Source organism: Acipenser ruthenus, chromosome 24, assembly GCF_902713425.1.
Source record: "Acipenser ruthenus chromosome 24, fAciRut3.2 maternal haplotype, whole genome shotgun sequence".
Classification (NCBI taxonomy): domain Eukaryota; kingdom Metazoa; phylum Chordata; class Actinopteri; order Acipenseriformes; family Acipenseridae; genus Acipenser; species Acipenser ruthenus.
The window spans coordinates 752,966-772,117 of NC_081212.1; the positions used below are offsets into that span (position 1 = coordinate 752,966).

The 19,152-nt window shown below is 40.9% G+C and overlaps 1 protein-coding gene across 4 annotated transcripts in view; it reads right to left on the bottom strand.

Annotated features, from left to right (window-relative positions):
• LOC131700482 (seizure protein 6 homolog) overlaps nt 1-19,152 on the bottom strand; it is a 129,520-nt gene that overhangs the window by 34,852 nt on the left and 75,516 nt on the right. For all 4 annotated transcript variants that reach the window (XR_009308375.1, XR_009308374.1, XM_058997864.1 and 1 more), the window contains exon 4: nt 5,640-5,832. Coding sequence is in view for 2 of the 4 variants with exons in the window: in XM_058997864.1 (XP_058853847.1) it covers nt 5,640-5,832 (193 nt within the window). In the remaining 2 variants the exon portion in view is untranslated. The remainder of the gene's footprint in view (nt 1-5,639; nt 5,833-19,152) is intronic.

Below are 19,152 nucleotides of genomic sequence, written 5' to 3' on the forward strand. Positions count from 1 at the left end.
GATACAGAGTAGCAAACGTGCAGTGGCTTCAATAGCCAGCTTTGTGAGCTGCAAGCTGAAGAGATGCGAGGGGGGCTCTAAACAAGCACCCTGCCAGATGTTCATTTACTAAACTTGATGTGCTGTAGCTACAGCATGCTCTAATCATGATGTGCTGTAGCTACAGCATGCTCTAATCATGATGTGCTGTAGCTACAGCATGTTCTAATCACATCCCGTGGCAGGCATCTGAATCTTTATAGCTTCCAGGGGCAATCCTGCTGGCGAATAACTGGCAACGGATCCAGAAACATCATCCTTTTAATGTACACTAAGTGAAAATGCTAGCTGGAGTTTGGTAAGATTTTGTTTTTTTTAAGGACGATAATCAGATCACAAGACATTATAGAAACAAAGTGGATATGATTATGCAACAGTTACAACTTCCTAACATGGAACTTGTTTTGGTGGTGTATTGGTGAACGTGCTCCTAATCCACACTTAACATCCATCCACACATGTCGAAGGAAATCCTCCTTCGAACCCTCCCTGCTAAATGTTCTGAAGAGGAGCCTCAGTGAAATCAATAGGTCTCCAGCAGGCGAGGCTTCCACCCTGGAGAGCTGATATTGAGGATGACACCGGCGGGGACATGAACAGATGCTTCTGTCATGAGTGCGCAGTGATCGTGAGTGACAGTGACACTCCACCACTGAGACAGGCGACTTGTCTCTGCCATCGTTCAGCTTCCGACCGACTTTCAGCTATTTCTTCACTTTGTTCAGGAGCCACCAAGCCCCTTTTACTGCTCCTGTGTCGGCTATACGGGTTTGCAGCACTGAAAGAGTTACAGGGATGCTTTATATTTCATTTGTTATCTGTTACATAGTCCGCTGTGTGTGCTCTCTTTCATTCTCTATTGCTGTTCCTGTTTAGATTGTATCAAGCTTACTAACTATTCCAGCAAAAACATCCTTTTTCAACCACCGGGAAAGATTCTAGAAGCTGGTTTGAAGTGTGAAACTGATCTTGTCTAGAGATTTTTCATTTGCTAACTCAAAGTTGACACACCTGCACAGGGGATAGAAATGACAGTTGCACACCTCTAGTGGTCATTTCTAAAACTTCAGAAATTCTTTCCGGAAGAAGCCACCGCGTTTAAAGGTTTATTGTTCCTTGGGAATTCAGGGAGTAGCTTTTAAAGTGTCCTACATTTGTCCTTGTTTTTTTTTTTCATGATGTTTATTTTTCGGTATTTGTTTTTTTTACAGTGATTCTCATTTTAATTTGACAATAACATTATCAGAGCAAATCTCATCTTCGAAAACCTGCTGGTTAAAAGCAATTCCCATGCAATTACTGTTTTTATTGTTTACCATAATGAAGGAGTTAACCTCATAATAATGTGATATTGATTGCTGGCAAGGTAGATTAGGATAATTGAAGCTAATTAAATCTCACGGCTTCACAGCGCTGTACTGTACTGTGCAAAGGACAGGATTACAAATAGACTTCTCTTGAACAAATTGTGTTTGAGTATTTAGTAAGCAACGAAAGAAAGAAATTTGACCTGAATATATCAAAGTTGGGTGTAAAGGAGACCAGACCCAACTTTCTCGCGCCTGCAGAGACTCTGGTAATGGAGCGATCGATCCCCTGTTTCTGTGACACAGCGGGATGGAAAGGTAGCAGGAGGCTGTCCTTGATTCACACTGAGGTTCAACACATTTCCAAAGGGTTTCAACCTCCTATCATTCTCCATTACTTCTAAAGCTTCGGCTGGGATAGTCTTCCGAGTGCCTTTCTTCCACCTGGCTCAGCTCACTGATACAATGTGGAAAAGAATCCTTGAGCAACATTGCACTGAAAATCAAAACTGATACCTGGTGCCTCGAAAGAATGACAAATCAATGAAAGACGCCCTGTTTCCTAGACTGCTTAGAGGAGATACCTGACGCAGCGCAGTTTGTCTTGCTGAGGACCAGGAAGCACTTTTTGTATACCAATTGACATTGACAAATAGTTTCTCCGACAAAATTCTTTCTTGACTAACTGTAGCGGGCCTTGCATGCTAAATCATACGGGACCTCTGTGGCCCCCCTCGCTGTTTTTAAAGCAGTCCCTTCAGTATCAACTGGAACGCTGCTCAGCACAGTCTACCTTTGTCATGCCAGAGCCTATCGTTTATTTAAATCCCTTGACTTTTTAAGCCTGTATTTCTATGGATGCCAAGAGCTGGAGCAGTCCTACAGTATTGCTTTCGCATTTCATCCCATCTCAGCACAGAAGCTATTACAGAGATGAAAGAGCTGGAGAGACAGGAGGGTTTCTTGCGAACCAACAAAGGGGGTTTTAATGGATTGCTATTCAGCTAATCACAAACTCATATTGCACCACAGCGACTCTCTGGCCCTGCTGTATATTATAAGCATTTCAATGTCTTCTCAGGGAGTAATTTGCATTAGTTATCAGCTACCCCACATTTCTTTCACATACAGACAGGGGTCTCTTCAGTGTTTTGTCCCAGTAATATATTTGATCTGTTGTATGGAAAGATATAGCTACTGTACATATGACCAACTTTACTCAACGGATCAATTTCATCAAAGCCAAATGTTAAAAAATGGTTTTGCTCCCAAATCACAATGAAAGAGGCATTTGATAACACATCTCTACACTACAGCATAGCGTTGTCATTCCTGGATCTCTATACGGGTCATGTTGAAGAATTTAACTGACGTGTTGCAGCTATGAAGTGGCATGGGAGGGGATTACAGATGTACGTGAGGCAATCTCAATGGAAGCGGTCAGTTCTTTGCTGCCCTCTAACCACACGTTCTTTCTCCCCCACACACAGACAGATAGGAGTTATCTACTGCATGTAGCCATCACACCTTGCAGCCTGATTTTGTCAGCTCTCAGATGCTAATCAAGGCTGAGCCCAGTCAGCACAGCTCAGTACTTGAAAGGAAAATCAGATTCTGTAAGAAGTGGCGTTGGCATCTCAGAAAAGCCGCGGTAGAAAAATGCTTGTGCCATCAAGATACATTTAAGTGATATTATATTTCCTATGAAATAAGACACAATATATATGTTATACTGCCATCCTTAACGCAAGCTCATAAAGAAGTGCTGCTCTGGTTGAATGAGCCCTGCTGGGGCCAGAACCCGTTTTAACTGCAAGATTGCAAATGCGTTCCATACACCACGCAATTTCTTTACAGCAATAACAGTTGCAATAACAGTTTATACGCCATGAAAGAGTAGCACTCATCAGATGGACTTCCCTTGATCAACATCATTAAACACTGCTAAAGCCTGCATGTATTTTATCAATGAAAGAACATTTCCATCTATTTTCACAATATTTACAATGCAATATCTTGAACCATTGGTAGTTACCCTGTTATTACAATGTAATTACATGCACATTGATGCTGTACAGTTAGGTGTAGCCCTATTGCACATATAAACCGTTCCACAGCAGGACTGAGTACTAGGCTGATACTACAAGCCTCTCTCTCTACGAATACCAGCCGCCTTGCTGTCAACTCAAGAAGCCTGGTAATTAGCGAAGACCTTCAGTCCTCCCAGGAACAGGTAGACTTTTTTTTAGCTCTCCCTTTGCATCGTTTATCATGTATCCTGTACGTGAGCATTCCAATCTCTCTGAGCCAAAACGCTCCCACTCCTACCGTCAACATCAGCCGCTTCCTAATGAGCTACACAGGGAATAGTGATCAAAGGACAAGACGAGGCTCCTTTGCAAAGAGATTCGGGTTTGTTTCTGAACCACTCTTGACAGCTAAACACCTGGATCTCTGGCAAGTCCCACGTTAGCAATGAAAACATTCGCTTTGGCTCAACATGTGTGTGCTCCGGTAGTTAAAAACCAGTCCATCAAGATATAAAGAATCTGCTTGCTGTGGCAACCAGTCCCTTTAGTGGGGCGTTCCGTACCCTGTACACATGCTGTTTATGTCCAGATGGACTGGTTTACAGCGAGTGTAACTTTCATCTCTAGTTCTGGAGTTCATAAAGTTAGCTTAAACTCTTCAACGCCCGCAAGGAGTAATATATAAATACTTAATCGACACTTTGTGGATGCTTAACAGAGTATGTGAAATGTACCGACAAGGCATCGTGGAGCACTTTATAAACTGCAAAAAACAACGTTTGCAGAGACTTTATTATTGGGGGTACAGCGGGGTTCAACGTTTTGCTTTGAGTTCTGAAATAAAAGTTATCTTAAAAGTTTGGTTTTTGCTATTGTAGCAAACGTACTTGAACTCCATAAAGCCGGCACTTAAATTAAAGTGACACAGCAGGTCCCCAGCTTGGCTAAAAGGATGAGAGAAACCTGGAGATGAGTGAGCTGCGACAACCCAGCCCTGCCATAAAACATCCGCTAAATCAGTGAGACTGTGAGTCCTGCTGGATACTCACTCAAGAGTCTTTAAGAGTGAGCGGACGCGGTTCCAGTTACTATATAAACGTGGTAATAAAACCCTATTAGGTCCCTGCGTGTCATACTGAATATTTTAGTTTTAATGCATACTTGCATATTCTGTTGCTATTACTTGCAATTACTCCTCCTCATTTTCTCTGCAGTGATAAATACAAAGACAATAACTCATGAAAAATCATGACATAATGAATAGATTTTATTGTCATCTAGGGGTCACTGTGATAACAATAAAGCCTAAAGGTGCCCTGGAGTAGAGCCTGATTTGAACGATACAGGGCTAATAATGTATCTGCAAGGCTGTATCTGTAACACTGCAAACAAGGCATAGGGGTTGGGGTGTAGAGACTGCATAGAGCCCAAAGGGAGGCTTAATTATTGCTCTCCCCTCACATAAGCCTAAGACAGTTTGACAACACAATTTTTCTTATCCCTAAACAATGCCATTTAAGAGAATGTGGAAATATGGCTTTATAGCAGCACGAGGTTGAAACAGAGGGTTTGGAATGGCCTCGTCCAACAATCAGTTCAGTTCGTCTTTTTGTACTGAAACAATCTAAACGGCAGCTGTCCATCACAAGCTGCTTTGCAATGCAGACCCATCTGGGATCCTTATTAATTGGCTGGATTCGATTTGTTGTGGAGATGGATCGTTCACGTTTCCCCTGACTCTTGGAACGTAAGCAGTAATGCTAGTTTGATAGATAGCCTCGGTAATTAAAAACCCTCGTCGAAGAGTGACAGAATGAAAAAGCATCAGGATTCTTGGATTCGTTATTTTGAAAAGTTGTAGCCCGAGCAATTCGTGTTACAGTTTAGCGCTGTCAATCGCTGGGGAGAAATGAATAACGGGGCTGCTGTGTACTGAAATGCATGTAAACAGAACAACAAATCAGTCCCTTTGTCTTGCTGACCGTGACCTTGACAGAGATTACTGTGCCGTGGTAAACATGCATAACAATTTAGCAGCTTGCCATGCCTTCCCATGCTTTTACCATGCTTTACCATGCTGCCACTGTGCTTTACCACATTGTCCTTTTACCATGGACTGGTACAGGTTTCTCATACAAGCTTGAAAGGGAATTTTTGTATCAACCACACTGCCTTCTTTTGAAAAATGAAGTAATGCAAGCTCCAGCTGCAGAAAGCCTTGCTGCCTGGCCTGTGTAACCGTGCTGGTGTACAGAAGCAGTACCTTGGTATTGAAAGTGAAAGGACCCAGCGTGGGGGAGCTGGAAGCTCTGGAAGCGGACTGCCACTTGGTTGCTCCAGCTCCGCACCACTAGCCCCTTCATCAGGATGGACTCGTTGGCCAGGACGGCCGGCTCCTGCCCTCCCAGGTCCTCCAGAGTGACCGTCTCCCCTTCCAGCAAGCTCACGTTCAGGACCTGTGGAGAGGTAATGACAAGGCGGTCAGCTTCCTGTATTCTGCTCCTGTCGAAGCCCCCGGCCGTGATGACCCACTAATAATCACATGATGGTACCCCTGTCATGAATCTTGTGCGTCAAATCCCCTTGCTATTGTATTACATGATATAAATAATCTTTCCCCCTTTAGAACCGCTTACATTCATATACCTTTATTTATATTGACATTCTTATTCTGTGTTCTAGGGAAGGATGCAGTCTGATCAAATTAGATGCCATTTCAGTCAATCAAGCCTTACAGGTAAACAGACGTCAAGCTGCCCCTGGAAGACAACAGAAAGGAATACACCCGGCGTTCGTTTTGTTTTTCTATTAATCACCTGCTAAACAGTTACCCCAGCCGAACGCTCTGCGCCAATTCAGCAAAACGCTTTTGACATGCTGTTAAATTTGCATCGCCGTAATTCATGTTGTCACGCTTCGCCTGATTTGTGGTATTAATTCAGATGACAGTCCCCATCATCCCGGGTTCAATTTACATCCCAGGCAGTTCTCTCAATGTCTGCATAAAGAAACAAGACACTTGAGGAACGCACTCACTCCTCCTGTGAGATTGCCCCAGATAAACTAGAAGCACCAAAAGGTTTTTTTTTTTTTAAAGGAAAACATTGCACAGGGAGCACACATTTACTAGTGTATCCTTTCACCTTGTTTTAATTGTACAATGCAATGAAACGGATACGACAAGTCTCCCCACTCGCTCCTATTAAATGTGCCTCAGACCACATATTTCAATAGACCAATCAGCAGCATTCCTGATATATCCCCAGTCTCCATCCCAGTGACGTTTAGAACTCTCGATCCATGGGTCCAAGGGTTTTTTTTTTACAGGAATGTGTCTGAACCAAAATAGGAGTGTCATATTTACGTGAAAATGTTCTTTTTCATTTTATTTATTTATTCTCCTATTCAATTAGACATTTCCATGTGTGTTTTTTCATGTTTTTTAAAATTAAAAAAAATGGCAATTTCTGGGCTGTTGTATATTTGAACTTGACAAGAAAATATACTTGCCCCCCGGGCTTAAAATGAACATGGAGACACTAGCGATCCTGTGCAATGAAACCGTCTCCTACATGACAATGACCTCGATTGAGGTCCGCGAGCCCCACAGTGCTTTATTAACGCTGGATATGGAGGGATGACACATGTTCAAGATAAAGATTATTACCAGGAGCGATTGAACGAGACGCACGCTTTTTTGTTTTAAAAGCAAGCTTCATGTGGTAGCACGTCTTGTGTCACCCAGATAGCGTGATTAATGTCTAGCTGTTTCCACGATCAATACATTCATCCCAGTCAGCATAAAACAGCAGGGCTCTGGGTGGATCTTGCAATGTCATGTAAGCTTATAAGACCTTGATGGCAGTTTAAAAGACACGGCCTGTAAGAAGAATTAAAACATGTGGTATTAGTGGATATGTGCATTTTTTCATTTGCTCTGAATTAACTTTTCTTTTTTATTAAAAAAAAGCACCTGTAGATCGAGAGGAGCATGCAAGCAATATAATTGTCTTTATCGTAATTAGATTTACATTTACACAATATAATAAAACGCGATGCAACCTTAAAACGCATACAAAAATCAATCTGTGATTCAAGACAGCATAGCACGGGGGGGGGGGGGGGGGGGTGGGGGGGGGGGCAGCCCAGGTCCTGGAGAGCCGCAGGGTCTTCTGGTTCTCAATTACTTTCTTAATTGGTCAACACTAATATTTTTTCCAGGTCTTTAACAATTGATGATTTAAAGATACCCAGAACACCTGCAGGATTGTGGCTCTCCAGGACCAGGGTTGGCCACCCCTGCTGTAGTATTATTTTTCACAGAAGAGCACCCTGTTATCCTGCTTCCCTAAAACCCTGGCCTGGCTTTGATTCCAATACCCCTACAGATGCAGGACACCACTGGAAACACGAGATCTCATTCAATCATATGAAGAGATCTACAACCTCCATTGATCTTTACTGCAAGCCAAAAGCCGTGCAGATTAACCTGATTGCTTGTGCAATGCGTTGTCCTGTTCCCCATGGGCAGTAGAAGGAGTCTGGACAGATGAATGAATGGACGAAACCAAGGAATCTGATGGCGAATCACTGCTTAAAAATGCATCTAAATCTCGAATGGTTTATAGTTTGAGAAGCAATAAAAGTAAGTGGATTATCGTCATTGCTACATAGTTTGATCAAATGCTTATCATTTAGCACCACAAAATATATTCGGTACAATTCTAAATGACAGCTTGCCTGGAGTATAGTCATGGATTCATTGCTGCATACACACTGTACAGATAAAACTGGACAGTCAACAAGATCTGCTTTCTGATAAACTGCAGTGTACAGGAAGAATGTATTGAACAGCCAGACCATTACATTTCAATGTAAAAATGAACATCCTAAAACGGCCTGTTGAAAAAAGGGTTTAGCTCAGAATTGTTATCTTAAAAAGGTGACATTTATTCCATGGATAATCCGTCTGAGCTGTAATCCAAAGTAAATGGTTATTTTTTAAATGTAATCACGTTAGATAGGGCGCACTGAATTTAGGAGGATATTCGTAATGTTTCAAACTTAGCTCCTGAACCGATAATCTAATCTAAGACTGGCAGACTTTACACTTGACATGTTTCAAATGAATTAAGAAACCCATCTTCCGCTGTTTGCCTTTCCAGACGTGCGACTAAACCTTTTCTTAACAACCAGAACTAAAATGAAAATAAAATAAAAATAGAAATAAAACAACGATTTTGTATTTCAGGATATTTAAATATGTAGATAAAGCTGACATTTCTTACCCACAGGGGTTGGTTGGTTCAGCTGAAAGTTTTGGAACCAGTGCTTTACAAATGCAGGGTTTAATATAGCCTTCTTGTGTGTAATAAAGTCAGGAATGCATTTCAGTCTCTGGATGGGAGAAACCCTTCAATGCAAGGTAGACAGTGACTTGTTTATCAGCGCAGCTCTTGTACACACTCAACATTCAAGGCTTTAATAGGCTGCTTATTGACAGTCTGTGAAGGATATGCCTATAAGAAATAGAGAAAATAATGGCCCAATGAAGCACCCCTGAGAATGTCTTTCTACACAGAAGAGAAGGCAGATTTGGAAAATAATTGAGGTCAATTTGTGGTTGCACGTGCAATAGCTCAGGAGAGGTTAGCACACAACTCCTTTTAATAGAAGTAAATTGCAGTCTAACAGCATGTCATAGGAGCTCCAGCAACAAGAGGCTTGATCAGTGTGAATAGCAGCTGAAAGTGTGTATTACGTCTAATCATTAACACTTGTTCATGTAGTGATGCTGCTGTACCTTGGAAATGGAATGAAAAGCAGAATCACTGGGATGATTCCTGAGAAAGGCCTGTATCAAGTGTTTGAAATCTAAACTATGATATTCATTGGACTGAAATAAAAGAATCCATAAAGAATCTTTCAGTGTAAATTAAAGGATTGCATTGATTCGAAATGTAAAACGCTCCTCTGGTTCAGTGTCCTTGAGAGTCAACACAATCAATATGTGGCTTCACTTTGCCTCCTTCACACTTAAGATTTTGCAATTCAGAAATGATGCACCTTCAAGCTGAAGTTTTCCAGATATCCGTGGAAACTATGAGGAGATTCCAATTCCGTTGTAATGTATAGGGGCAAACTGCTCAGAAAGCAGGGAGTAGGGAGTAACAGAGAGGAGCCATTTCTGCATCTTTGTTGAAACGTGCAGCTTTAACAATTTGCAGGCTTTCGACAGAGTCGTGTGTTAGACACCCTTAACAATCTTCACAACCACTAATACAGTACAGAAGAGTTTCCTTGTGAAAGCTGTAACACGACCACAGTGCATCTAAAGAATTAATGTGGGTCTCGGAGCTGGAGCTCTAAGCAGGACATGAAGAGAGCAGCCAGGTCAATGTTCCACCTGGATTCCAAATGCACTGCTCTTGTCTTTGCAGTGCGCTATATTTCTGAACTGTGGCATGGGACCGGTGTTACTAATACACTTGAAGCCTGACCATATAAAACGCATGAAAACTGTTTTCGGCAAAGTGCAAAAAGCTAAATGCAGAGGTCAGCCCCCTTAGCCTGCACAACATGACTGTGTTTAGTGCAGTAAAGACTGATGGAGATGCGGACATGGCCAGCTCTGTCAGCTTTGATCTTCGCAAAACAAAAAGCAAAACATCTTCTGACAGCAGTGGGAAGCAAGCAGAGAGCTGGAGCCGAGATGAAAGGTTAGGGGTCAGAGAGAGCTTGACTGGCCTGAGCTAGCTGTTTAAATAGCCCTTGGAGGCCAACATACCACTGCAAAGCTGTGAAAACGAGGCTTATATGGTAATATTATCTCTGAGAAAAGTTTGCTGTGCATTTCCTATGCTTTAGCACTGCAAGCTTTCGCTGTGCTTTGTAACATTTGCTTTGCTTTTACCAGTGTACTGCAATAAACTTTCTATGGGTTCCTAAGCAGCTGTTCCAGTTACAGAAAGCATATTACAAGCACGTGCTTACTGACTGAGTTGCGCACATTATGTCACAGCTCAAATCATTAGGCTAAACTTGTATAGCAGTTGAGCATGAAGTTAGAAATTCATAATGTTTAAATATGGCAATCCCCATTGCAAACCTTTTAACTGTATAACAACACCGTTGACGGTCCCTGCCTGATCTATTGTGCTGTTCTCTGAATTCACAAATGTGACATATAGGGGTCTTTGCCTTGAACTCCATGCACTGCTGCGTGTTCAGAATTCAGAACCTCGCGGATTGAAATGAAATAAATAGATTTCATTTATTAATAAAATACGGAACGCTTCCCTAATTAACCAGACCGCTGCTTGCAGAAGAAGAGGGCCGTTGGGAAATTGGAAGTGTGTAAGACAGAGTTTTGACTACTAATTAAAGATAGTAATTAAGAAGGAATGAAGTAAATGATGTAGCACCAGAAGCATCTGTTCTAGCAGGAGATCTGGGATCCTAAGAGAGATGGCTCTGAAGCAGCTAGCTGATGCACCAGCATCAATGTTGAGGTCACTAGAGGTAAATGCCAAGCTGCTAAATATAAGAGGCTCTGTATCACTCATGCTGCAACAGAGGAGTCGCATTGCAGGTGCTCCTCCTCGTACTCCTGAAATCCATTCCCGTGAACCACTTAGTGTGTGTCAAGTGATGAAATCCCTCAGAACAGGGACACAACAAGAACATCTGCTGGGTCAAGCCACAGACACAGAATGCTCAAAATACTGTAGCAAATGAAGGTAGGCACAAGGTGCTGAAATGAGAAGGGAAGCCAAACAGCCATGGGAAAATGCAGGAGGATTTCACAGTTTTCCATTCTCATGCGGTTCCTTTGACATGTGTTACCAGTTTTGCCGATGCTTACAACTGCACTGTGCTTTGCTCCTGGTGCACACCAGTCATCTTTTGTAATGGACAATGTTAAAGGGAAAGTGATTGAAGCCATAGTGCGGCTTTATTCTCTGTTGTATAGTATAGCGCTATTCAAACATACGCCACCATTCCTTTTTAAACAAAAGTGGAAAAAAAGCCTCCTGATTGAATGTAGCCATGAAAGTGTTTTGTAGGTTTGGTTTTTTTTTTGTTTGTTTCACTATACAGTTCCACAGGCTTCAAGCTCATAGAAAGCATGATTTGCCAAACTGCATTTTAAATCAGTTTTGAAGCTAATCCTCCCGTCTGTGTTTCTAATATTCTAAAACCCAGCTAGTGCTTTAAAAGCTCCGATCAGTAATGCTCTTTCCAGGTGTGATTGTTTTAGATTTAAACCTTGCACAGCTGAAGCCTGCAGGTATGGTGCAGGGAAGCATTAAACACAAGCGCAGGTGGAGAGGGCTGCCGTACACAATCCTGCTCTGGCTTATCTAAACACTCATTAGGTCCTTCTTGAAAATCCCTTTGTGTTTTTTACATGCAATTTGTTATTTCCAAAAAAAGCAGTCGGAAGCAGGTTCTTCTCTCGGTTTTGCCTGATGTGATCTATCCTGATCTACTGAACAGATGACAAGCCTTGCAGCATTAATCACCGTTTTCTAAAAGTGCTTGCTGTGTTCTCTTCACATCATAAGAGGCAGGTGTTCCAGACTCTCCAGCTAATAGTTACCAGAAATGTTATTGTGTGAAAGTCACACGTATTCCTTCATATCACATGCTTGTCATCCCTAATCACGCTGGAACAGTGGTCCTTAATTATTACATTGAGTAGCAAACTGCACACTGAAAATAGCTAAGGCTGAAGCTCTTAGAACTGAACCCTTTGCATTCCTATCCTATCCAGCCATTTCACTATACCTCTCAGCTGACAAGACTCTTTGATATTTCTATCCCGTGCAGTGCTCAATAACCTAGTTCTTCATTGGCAGGTACTGAAGATCAAATGGACCCTCACCCACCCCAATGAGAGGCATCTCTCTCCAGTTAGACTGCACATGAACAGTGTTGTATATTCACATGTACAGGACAGGCAGCCCCCCGTGATTCTCCCAGACGGTGCATTCATACGCTTTTCGTGTTCACAGGAATCTCATTTTGCCATTCTCCTCTGCATTTCCCATTTCATTATCATTTCAATCTCTACATGCGGTTCAGAAAATTGGTTTTAAGCGATGCGCTTGAATAAAAAAAACACTGTTGTCTAAACAAGACACCGGTTATGTAAAACCGTTAATACCCTGCATTGTATGAATATTTAACAATAACAAAGTCATTGTTGAACTGTCAGCTGCATGAATCTCCAGCGTAGTTATTGTGAGTGCAGTCAAGTTTCAGATCTTACCAGAGATAAGTAGCAGTGTGGAGTAGTGGTTAGGGCTCTGGACTCTTGACCGGAGGGTCGTGGGTTCAATCCCTGGTTGGGGACACTGCTGCTGTACCCTTGAGCAAGGTACTTTACCTAGATTGCTCCAGTAAAAACCCAACTGTATAAATGGGTAATTGTATGTAAAAAAATAATGTGTAAAAAATAATGTAATTGTATGTAAAAATAATGTGATATCTTGTAACAATTGTAAGTCGCCCTGGATAAGGGTGTCTGCTAAGAAATAAATAATAATAGTAACAGTAACACAATAGTGTGATAAATGTAGGGCAGCACCTTGTTCAATATAAAGCAGATATTTACATAGTAGTTACTTAGCAAATACATGTGCACTTACACATAATTACAAAGTTACAATGTACTTCATGTGTAAGTACACAATTGTATCAGAAAAGGGTTAGGTTTAGAGATAGGGTTATATCATGCAACACGTTTTACACATGAAGTACATAGTAACTATGCATCATAACACTGTAATTATGTGTAAGTACACATTAGTTACTATGTACTTAATGGGTAAAACTTTTTGTTGTACACATTAAGCAGATTTGGGTTGCATAACAGATTAATGCTCGATCCTGTCTGAACTTAGTTATCCTGGTTTTCGAATGCAGAGGGAATATCATTTCCCGGTAGAAACACAATTACTTTTAGTTTTTTCCTCTGGGTTCCCTACGCTGTCCTGGTTGCACCTACAGGGATTTAAAATCAGCAGACTAATCTGTGGAGTGATGGTAAACCACAGGCTAGGTAACTGTACTCCACCAGCTTGCCAGTATATGTACAGTTTATATCTCTGCTCCAGAGGAAAGCGCCCCTTACTTATTTGTGCAATATTTTCAGTGCTATTACAGATCTAGCTCTGTGATTTTGATGTAGTGCCCCAATGAATCAGGAACGACTGTATGTTTGTTTTCGGTGCAATTAATGAATTAAAAAAAGCCTTGTACCTCACATATAAAAACTGCTGTGCCAACATCTAAACACACGTCTCTGAGATGAATGAAATCACCTGCTGGCTGCGATCTGTTTTTCTATCTGTTGTTTTTTGTCCCACATGACAGGTAAACATTTAGAACCTGAAACGATTTAAGTGGTGTGGAAATGCGCATTCATTTATTTTAGGACAGTATTTTGTTTAAAAAAAAAATTACAGCAATTTGCATGGAATTTACTTAGCGCACACACACACACACACAGACACAAAGATAATTAGGAAGGAATCTGTTTCCTCAATGCAGCTTTCACGAAGCACAATGCTGGGCATTTCCTCCCCATTATAAGCTCCTGATTGTGTTTAAAGGTTCCTGAGACAATGTATGCGGGTGCTCAAGTGTAACTATACGTTTCCTCCACAGTGTGCCTTGTTCATTTGCTTACTGAATGGAGAGCAGTACATCAGTGACAAAGCCTGCCACATTTTATTCTTCATCATGTCAAGGTTTATGGGGTTCAATGTCAAATACATTTCGTTTTCAGATGTCAGAATGGGACCAAATTAAAATGAAAGTGCTTGAATCGATAGAGCAATTCCTCCAGCGTTAGACAGCTAAAGGCTTTGTTTATTATCAATGGGCTATTGATCCCCAAGTCTCCACGGGTCTACTGGCACAGGAAGTAGCAGAAGCAGAGTGTTGCTCTGTGCCCTGTTAGTGGTGGGCACTGGCTGCTGGTGATGCACCACGGAACAAAGTGAAGAGAAACTATGTGGCAAACAGTACGCCAGCATTCTGAGCATTGCGGTGTGATCCTCAGATTGCTGGCAGTGCCCAGGACTAACCACCGCTAAACATACATAGCAAAATAAAAATCATCTTTACACAAGGATTTCAGCTTTTTTCAATGCAGGTATTAATGACAGCAGCTAATGACCGATTTCTTTAATAACAGGTGATTGCATAATGTTTGCCAACTGATTACACAACATGGTAGGAATCCTAATTTGTTTTGGTCTGGTTTTCATAATGATACACCATCCCACATATAAATCTATAGTAACTTACAATCCACTGGAAATCAACAAGGATGGCCTTTTAAAATCTCTGCTTGCTACATAAACAGAAGGTACAGTAGTATTTTCATACTGATGAAATCATGTTTTCCAACATATATTTGGAACAATATTAAAAATTAAAAAAAAGGAGTAACATATAAATCTAACACACATGTGCGTATAAAATACTAAAAATCAACTTGTCATTTTGTATATGCAGTTCAAAAAAAAGGCTCCTTCAAGTAAACAAGCTGTTAAACAGTGGCATTATTCAAATTTCAGATGGACCAGGTGTGGCATTCATCTGATGAGCCAAACACACTTGGGTAGCCTGTTCCACTGAAGAAGCCCTGTAATTCACACTCACAACTACTGCAAATGATACTCCACTATTCCCCTCGGGAGAACAAGGAGATGATATGAATATAAAACAGCATTCATGCCATCCACTGAAAGAGTGCTGTTTAATTTGCCCCCCCTGTAAGTGTGAAGGCGAGTGGTATGGTGGAGAGAGAGGCATGATCACCGAGCCTGACGGGCACATTTGCTTGAGTATCTCGCTGAGATTTAATTTCTTGAGTACACCTAGAGGAATTTTAAATGTGGCATCAGAAAAGCTTTGGAAGCATCCTCTGCTCCCTTCCGTTCCTGATGTCCTGTTTCACCTCTCCTCTCAGCATTGGCGCTGAATATATAATGAACATCTCTCACTCCTCTCAGTCTTGAACAGACCTCGTGGGAGCCGTGTTCTTCTGACTCCCTCTGCTTTATTCAACTTCCACTCAGCTTCGCACATTATACTGCAGAGGAATAATGTGAAATGATGTGTCTTCTTTCTTTAGTTGTAAAACACAGAGGGAATACATTACAATAATGCTGACAAAAGGCTGCTGCCAGAGGTCTATAAACTTGGCTTTGCATTGCTGGGTTGCAAAGCTCTGGTGTCAAAGTAAGACAGAGCAGCAGGCTATAAATCCAGAACTACTGGCTTAGATCTGCAGCCGAAAACCTGCACACATGTCATAAGGGCAGCTGAATTAGTGAAGGGTCCTTACACAGTAAAGCCCAGTACATGTGCAATTTACTGTTGTAATGGCTTAACTGTACATAGAGACTGATCTTACAAAATAGTTTGTAAATCTAATCTGATATGAATTAGTTAGATTTAGCAGGTCCTACATTTTTCTAATAAAAATAAAAAAAGACAAACACATTATGATAAATGTTTGATTTTTGAAATGGTATTTTTTTTTCAAAGCTACAAATCAGTTATCAATCTTTCCACATATTTCAATGATAAATTCAGGAAGTGAGGTGGGGATGCATATTGGCTTTGCACATTGCACTGAAGCTCATAGGTGAAGCCTGTGCAACATTAATATACTTCCCCACCTCACTTCCCCACAATCACCCTTTAAAAAGTCTTTTCAAATTAAATTTTGCTGGAATAGTTTGTGAGCTGGGTACATAATAATCTAAAAAGAAACAACATTATACAGAACACATTTAATAGGTTATGACACAGATAATACGTTTTATATAATACAAAGTAGCCCTTTTAATCTCTAGGTCAAGGAGATGCAGAATCAATAACTAAGAGCCAGGATGAATCAGGAACATAATATGAGAAGACAAGAGTCCTCATCAAAAGAGGCTTAACTAAGACCTCAGTCATCTGTTCTTTACAATGGAAGGCAAGAATAAGAATTGTTTGTTTTAACATTCAATGAAACGGAAAATAAATTATCGTGCGCACAAAGCCAATCTGTGCAGCGAGTTTATTACAGTGAAACACAGGACATTAAATACAAGACCGTTTCTATTTGAGTTCCTTGTTTTTTTCGGATAAACATTTTATTTAGAGAGATTTTCTGAAATATGTTTAAGAGCCTGAAAAGCCAGGGATTTGAAATAAATTACTTTTCTGCATAATGGCATTTGGGTTACCAATTTGAGTGGCTTTAAGATTATACGCTTATCTGAACACAGCGATTAATTAGTGCTGAGTTTCAATAGACTTAGCTTTAATGGGCTAGTGTACATGCACAGACACAGAGGCCTGGGGAGGGTGGTATGGCTCATGCAGCCAGGCTGCTGGGAAAGCGGTTTCCTGGCTCTCCTGCTGCAGGTTATCAGAGATTTAAAAACATGACTCTCAGCAGAGTGGAGTGAAGCACTAGTGTGGCACTCAATGCACATTCTCTTAGAAAAGAAGGTTCCTTCGAGCATTCTAAATGGAACCATTGGAACCACATTGCATCAAATTTGGAACCCAATCAGGAAATACAAAGTAAACATGTGCCGGATTAAGATTCTAATGGGGCCAATATGGAAACATGTGCTATTGATCAGAAACTATATTTTACATGACTTTAGTGTTATTATTATTATTATTATTATTATTATTATTATTATTATTATTATTATTATTATTATTATTATTATTATTTATTTCTTAGCAGACGCCCTTATCCAGGGCGACTTACAATCGTAAGCAAAGTGTTATTTTGTCCCTGTCCACTTTTGATGTGTCCGGTTGACCCCAGTTGGTTTTATAGTGTTTTACACACACACTGCCCAGATCTCTCAGTACAGTACATCAGACAAAGCAAGCATAAGACCCAACAAATCCAAAAGAAGCCACCCTCACTTGAGTAAAGCACTCAGCATTTGATGAGAGCCTGTTATGAGTCCTGGGGATCCTTACATTATTCAACCAACTAAAAACACTTTTCCATAGACTTGTCAAAAAAAACGAAATTGTTTCTTTTTAGCTCTTCTATAATTCTCACGATTTTATTGGCAAGGATAAACATTCGGTTCACTTCTAGATTACACATAATTTCGGGCATATCATATTCATAATTACTATGGAGATTGCATTGCTAGGTGGAGGGTTCTAGTAGGTTAATAGCACAATGATTTTCACATGTCTGTGCATGCAATTTCCTTTCAGACAACAAACCCATCAGATGAGTAAACTGCTTGTTTAAAAACGTAGCGAACATTGATCTGAAGCCCTGGAGCAGCCTCTGCATGCAAAGCTCCATCGAATGAAAGTATTTCCACAGATAGTTGCTTTTTTGGCTATTATTGGAAATGGATAAAGAGGCACATCATTTCTTCATGCTGTTTTATTGCTCCTGTGTTGCTGGTAACCAGCTACAGTTGGGAATTTGAATACATATTAAAATGGTTATACAGTCTTAATACAGCTGAACAGCAGATCACTCACATCAATGCATGAAGAGGCATGACTGTGTCAAGCCACAAACCTTGTCAAAATCTCAGAGGTGCTCCTGAATGATCCTGGGACGTTTACAATCCTATTAAGAGCGTCCAAAGCAGGTTTTAAACGTATCATCAAGGCAGCAGCTCAGGGTTACTCAGGTTGAATGTTCATTGGCAACAGGGACAATTAAGGAAGGCTTTGGCTGATCAAAGCAGAAAGCTTATTAAGTACCCTAAGTGCATCTTTGTGTTTTCATGCTCTGAATCCAATTCCTCATGTTGTGTAAATGGATCTAATATGTTATCTGCTAATTGTAAATCAAGCTCTTCAGCATCGACACTCTGGAGAGAGAGGCCATCACAACTGTACCTTTGCCCAAAGAACTGAGTTGGAAAAGTCTCCCTAAACACGTCAGTCTGGGAGATGTGTATTTGGCAAGCGGAGGCTTGTCCGACACACAAGATTACGAAACAATTACAAGAGCGCCTTAGTGTTCTTGTAATGAAGTGGTGCGGATCCTGCTGTTCAACATTAGACTCTGACTAAACAGAAGGCTGTCTGAATGTTGCATGAGCGAAAGTGGAAAGCATGGGGGAAATGGTTGAGATCGAGGTCTTGCTTTTTCTTAAAAGCTTTGTCATCACACTAAGAACCGCTGGAAAACCCTGCAGCCATTAATGTGTCATTAGAAATGGAACAGTTCTATTGATGCTTTGCATTCCACTGTGTGACATCATGCATTGTAAATCAACTCAATGCCTGGATCCTTATTTATTTATATATATATATATATTTGATTGCAAATCACAGATTTGTCTATTGGAGCCCAGGACAGACATATGAACTAGAGTTTTGTTCAGCACACAATTCATATTTCTTTAAATCCAGATTTTGAAGGTGGCTACCCATCTAACTGTGCCTCATAATATACCTCCTCCTTACTGCTCTAAAGTAACTGCGTTACTGCTACGTCTTGCCCAGGAGCTCGGAGGAATCGAGAGCCTATTTGCACAGAGTAGTAAAGTGCTTTTAATTAGGCTGTAAAGGATATGAATAAATAGACTGGGGAGCCAGCATGCAGAGACGAAGCAGAATGAATGAGCTCCAGGGGACTCATTGGACTTGCATTGGGGAAACAAAGCAAATGAGTCCTTCCATCGTCTCTACTGGGACTCCACTATATCTCAGCCTTCAAAAATGAGATGTTACATTTTGAATCAGCTATGACTTTAAAC